The sequence below is a fragment of the Nothobranchius furzeri genome, chromosome 17, assembly GCF_043380555.1.
Source record: "Nothobranchius furzeri strain GRZ-AD chromosome 17, NfurGRZ-RIMD1, whole genome shotgun sequence".
NCBI classification, from domain to species: domain Eukaryota; kingdom Metazoa; phylum Chordata; class Actinopteri; order Cyprinodontiformes; family Nothobranchiidae; genus Nothobranchius; species Nothobranchius furzeri.
The window spans coordinates 57,733,901-57,739,643 of record NC_091757.1 but is presented as its reverse complement, the minus strand read 5'-3'; the positions used below and the strand labels follow the sequence as shown (position 1 = coordinate 57,739,643).

Below are 5,743 nucleotides of genomic sequence, written 5' to 3'. Positions count from 1 at the left end.
CCATGATTGATGCCAAGTTGTTGTTGTTGTTGTTGTTAGCCTCAAGGGCAACATGCCGATTATCTCTTGTAAGTCGCTTTGGACAAACATAAACATTAATATAAAAATGACAAAGTACAACAAAATCTGGGCAGGATTAGATATTCTCAGAGAATAATACATTTTGGTCCTCTGGATATTAAAACCTGACTGTGAAGACCTCTAAATGCACATTGTGCCTTCACAACAAAACACATAACCAATCATTTATTTCCTTTCTGTAAACATAACCTCTAGGGATGCACCTCTGAATATTGCCCTTCATATTGTTTTTTTTTTATTCCAGATTCTGGACCTGCTGTGGAGCGACCCGATGAGTCAGGACGGCTGCATACCCAACGAGGTGAGGGGTGGAGGCTGTTACTGGGGCCCCGACATCACCGAGGACTTCCTGAACAAACACAACATGCAGCTCATCATCCGTTCCCACGAGTGCAAACAGGAGGGTTACGAGTTCTGCCACAACCGCAAGGTGAGCTCCTCAGTCCGCCAGGTCTTCAGGACCGTTTCAACTTTACTAAAAAGTTTGTGTCTCTTTTATAAACTGTGTCCAGGTTCTCACTCTGTTCTCAGCCTCCAATTATTATGATGTGGGAAGCAACCGGGGGGCCTACGTGAAGTTGGGTCCAGACCTTGTGCCTTATGTGATTCAGTACCAGGCCAGCAGCTTGACCCGGGAGCTCACAGCCAGGCAAAGGTACACGTTTATGGTGTAAAGATTTAAAATCAAAATGCTTGTGTTTAAAAAGAAATGTGTCTTTTGTGGAGTTAGTCAGAATTCAACAGCAACATTTTGGTCATTTAGCTTGTCATAAAAAAAATATTGCAACATCACGTGGACATCGGGGGCAGTGAGATCAATAGGCGGATGCGGGCGTTGTACCGGTCTGTCGTGGTGAAGAGAGAGCTGAGTCAGAAGGCGAAGCTCTCGATTTACCGGTGGATCTACGTTCCTACCCTCACCTATGGTCATGAGCTTTGGGTAGTGACCGAAAGAACGAGATCGCAGATACGAGCGGCCGAAATGAGTTTTCTCCGCAGAGTGGCTGGGCTCTCCCTTAGAGATAGGGTGAGAAGCTCGGTCATCCGGGAGGGGCTTGGAGTAGACCCGCTGCTCCTCCACATCGAGAGGAGCCAGTTGAGCTGGCTTGGGCATCTGGTCAGGATGCCTCCTGGACGCCTCCCTGGTGAGGTTTTCCGGGCACGTCCAACCGGGAGGAGACCTAAAGGTAGACCCAGGACACGGTGGAGGGACTATGTCTCTCACCTGGCCAGGGAACGCCTTGGGATTCCCCCGGAGGAGCTGGCCCAAGTGGCTGGGGAGAGGGAAGTCTGGGCCTCTCTGATAAGGCTACTGCCCCAGCGACTCGACTCCAGATAAGCGGATGAAAATGGATGGATGTATGGATAAAAATGGGGGTTCATATTTCAGTCATTCATTCATACTATGACTGACCTATGAGGCGGACGATATTTAACTTATTTCCTTTGCATAACTGCATCTGCCAATATGCCTCTTTTGTAGAACTGATTACAGCCAGGCACATCTGCGGGCAGCCTGGTACTGAATTTTATTTAAATGTATATTTACACTCCTGAACAATATCTGTAAAGGCCTTATTATTGCAAACTGACTTATCTTTTTATTTTTTTACCAGGTTTCTGTTTAATACTTGGTCAGTTTATTGATTGGATTTATTAACTTTGATTTTAATTCCACGAACTGCAGCCTTGATGTGGCAAAGTCATGGACTACAGTCACAAAACAGCTACTTGGGATAAACTTCTTGACACTATTTAATTTTAAACTACATGTTTATTTTACAAACAACATATTTACGTTGGACCTCAATTTACAGGTTTAATATTTAGTTTACAAGCTAAATATTCAGCTCCAAACTAATTATTTAGATGCGAGCAAAAATATTAAGTCTGCAAATCAAATATTTAGTTTGGAAAATAAAAATTTTAGTCTGACCAAAATTTTTTGTTTATAAATAAAATATTTGTAATATTGTAAAATAAATATTCTTCTATCAAATATTTATCTTACTAACTAAATACTGAGTTGAGAACTATGACATTTATAAATGCACGAAGGACATGTTGAAAATTTTAATTAGAAAAACTAACTTTTGATTTTTTTCTATTTACAGGTTAAATAATCCCAAATATTGCTGTTATATTCTGACTGTTGAGCATTAACAACTGCAGCCCATCGTTTGTCCAGGTTTCAGTTAAAACCTCCCATTATATGTTGCGTACGATTAGAGTACTGGCCGTGTGTGAGCACAAACATTTCCGTATTTTTGTCTGCTTCCTGTAATCTGCAGCGTTGGACGAACCGAGCGCTCGGCCTTGAAAGTCCTGCGGGAGCAGCTGTTTGCACACAAGTCCGACCTCATCTGTGCCTTTAAGAAGTTCGACAAAGAGGCCACAGGTGTGTAGCCTGGCAAGCCAGACTAAGTAAATGTATTATTTAGTCTGGCCACGCTCCATTGACGGGTCTCCGTTGTGGGGCGGGTTCTACCGTTGTCTTTCAAATGATCTCTGCATTCCACTGGACAATGAATGTGACATACTCTTGTTTCACTCTGTTGCATCATCCCACCCACCAGGCATATAGAGTGCCCTGATTGGCCCACAAAGTGGAAAAGCTTTGTGATTTGTTCACTAAGCAGATAGAGCACTATGATTGGCTCACCATTATGGACCAATCACAGCTCCTAATGTGTTTGAAACCCCTCTAGAGAGTTGTGATTGGCTAGCCAGAGTCCTGGTAGGAGCTGCAGAGGTTCCAATGGAGCATGCCTAGACCAAACTTTGCAAAGCAAGAATTTGGTCTAGTTCACTAGGCTAACAGGTGTGTGTTTCAAGAACCAGTTCAGTCCTCACGAAATCAGGTGTGAAATTTTGTTGGACGCCTGAAAAGTGAAATCTGAGCTCAGGTGCTTTGTGTCCTTTGTTCAGCTTCATAACACCTGTTCAGATTTAGTTGAAAACACTTCAGGTTCACAGAAACTTCAGCTAGAAAAAGTTTGAGGGCTTGATTTCTTTTGGACAAGCCGTCCTGTAACCCTAACCCTATCATCGTTTCAGTCCCTTTAGACCAACCAATTCAACAAGCAGAGGTCAGCAAAATCAAAATGCTCCGATGAGGATAAAAACTAAAACCTTGGTCTGTCTTTGACCGCTGTTAGGTTTGGTGTCACTAAATGACTGGGCCTCAGCGGTGGAGAGCGTCATGCACCTGGATCTGCCCTGGAGGATGCTCTGCTCTCAGCTGGTCTCCTGCAAGAGCAGCGACGGCACCATCGACTACAACGACTGGTTCAACGAGCTCGCCTTTAAAGGGCCCAATGCAGCAGATGTAAGGACTCTGACCGGTGACACATTAAATACTCAAGAATATTAAAGCCATTTGATATATGAATCAATGATGGAAAGTTATACAGCTTTTTGTTAGTGTCTGATGTTTTTCCACCAAACTTATTATTATTACTGTACGTGTCTTCCAGTAGACGCTGTTCCCAGGCTTTTAGGGCCTCCCGGTGCTCCTAGTGATCTCCAATTGTCCAGTTTTTTTGGAAATCAGCTTATTGATGCTAAGAAATCAGTCAAATTATTGTATGATTGTGTTTTTGCAATTATTTAATTCTCTCAAAAATGCTTTTTTATTTAGATTTTGTAAAGTTGTTTGCATTAAGCAACACCAGTTAGTCGCTTGTGCCTTTCTTTTGGTGAGATTCAGGCGAACAAACCAAAACCGTGTTTCTCCTCTCCAAGAAGCACATTTAATGAATGAATGAATGAATAAAAGCATTAAACTTGTTGGAAGCAGTTTCTAAAGACATAAAGGTGATTTATGATTTTTGGACACTGATGCAAAGACCAACAGCTTCTGTTTCTGCAGCACATCGACCAGAGTCTGTTGGAAACCTTGTACCGGCATCGCTCCACTCTGGAGACCATCTTCAGGATTATAGACACGGACAACTCAGGTACTTTTTATTAGAAGGAGCCATTTTTAATATTTAGACTTTATTTTAAATTCTGGTGAACCCGCATTACATCTGGAGATAAATGATTTAACAAACCAAGGGCTTGGTGAAGATTTAGCGTTTTATGTCTCTGTTTTGTATTTAAACGACGTCTCTCAGGCCCCCGATAATCCACCAGCAGCGTGTGAAAGAGGTTACCAGCTCTTGGATTAACCCACTGATCTACTCCTGCATCCCTCGCTTGTGATCTAATGCCCGGACACAACACCACGCTTTCCTCTTCATCAGTGTCTTCACCTTTAATCTCCTTTACTTCATCAGGCTTCATCACGGTGGAGGACTTCAGGCAGACGTGGAAGCTCCTGAGCGTCTACCTAAAGATGGAGATCACGGACGAGGACATCTCCCACCTGGCCGTCACCATCGACAGCAACAACGATGGGAGCATCGACATTGATGAGTTCATGGAGGCGTTCCGACTAACAGACAAGAAGAGCCGACTGGAGCGAGGACGGAGCATGTTCATGGGCACCGTGACGGACCTCACGAAGCTGGAGGGTGACCCCAGCATCTGAGAAGCAGACGTTGTTGGCAGGCAGCCGGGGGGCTGGAGGTGGAGCTGCGGCCAACACAAGCTGCTCTGATGACGCACACGAAGACGCAGAAAGCTGCTGGGCAACAGCTGCGTAGATCAGAGGGGATTATGTAGAGGTCAGAGGTCATGGGGTTTGACCGCAACGACTGACCTCACAACGTGAGGCTCACAGAGGAAGAATGAATAAGAGAATTAAAAAACTAAATCCATCATATTTGGATTATAAAATTAAGTTTTAGGTAGAATAATAATATTGAAATTTCAGATGAATTTTACAGATAGCATCATGCTTTTAATAAGAAAATATGTTTAGCATGTTGACTCAAAGTATCATCAAACCAGGATAGGAGCGCATTTATTCAACAAATTCAATCATCAAAATCGCAGATAAACAAATAAAAGCTAAACTAATTTCTCATTTTCACTTTTCCAAATGTTAAAGTAAATTTTAAGGCCTTAAATCACTTTTCCTCTGTTTAAAAGATATAAAACTCATTAGGAAACAGACTTTTGCCTTTTGCTCAGATGTTCAAGCTTCTTTCTGAACAACTGAGTTGTTTGATTTGGACTCGTTTTCCAAGACTGCATTGCTCGTTTCTGATGCAGCAAAAACAACAACAACAACAACAACGCTGCAGTAACACCATTACTCAGACAAGCAGAGAAGAAGGGAATGAAGAAGACTGCGTCAGACCCATGCAAACACCATGATTAGATTATATTCCAACAAGTGATCTTATAATAAATGCGTCAACATTTGGATCTGTGTTGTCTGAATAAGACTCGTGTTTAAACCAACCCGCACTTCATTTATCGCTTTCTCACTAACCCGATCAGAACGTGGCGTCTGCTGCTGTGTTCTACAAACGTCACCTATTTACTCACTCACTCACTCACTCACTCACTCAACAGCATTTTGCTAAATTCTTTTGTTGCCCAACATTTATGTAAAATCTTTCAAGGAGGCGGAGTATTTAGTAATTTTCTAACGGGGTCTTGATCAGACTTACAGACTGCATTCAGCTGCATTTTGACTCATTTCCTGTCCAGTCGTCGTGTCGTCACCTCAGAGATGTGTCGTCCTTCGGTCGGCACAGACTGGAGTAAA

The 5,743-nt window shown here is 42.9% G+C and overlaps 1 protein-coding gene across 1 annotated transcript in view; it reads left to right on the top strand.

Annotated features, from left to right (window-relative positions):
• ppef2a (protein phosphatase with EF-hand domain 2a) overlaps window positions 1–5,081 on the top strand; it is an 18,038-nt gene extending 12,957 nt beyond the window's left edge. Inside the window, exons 13-18 of the mRNA XM_054731692.2 lie at window positions 326–511; window positions 594–736; window positions 2,373–2,479; window positions 3,240–3,409; window positions 3,953–4,040; window positions 4,362–5,081. Coding sequence (XP_054587667.1) covers window positions 326–511; window positions 594–736; window positions 2,373–2,479; window positions 3,240–3,409; window positions 3,953–4,040; window positions 4,362–4,615 — 948 coding nt within the window. The 3' untranslated portion in view covers window positions 4,616–5,081. The remainder of the gene's footprint in view (window positions 1–325; window positions 512–593; window positions 737–2,372; window positions 2,480–3,239; window positions 3,410–3,952; window positions 4,041–4,361) is intronic.
• Window positions 5,082–5,743: the final 662 nt, after the last annotated feature.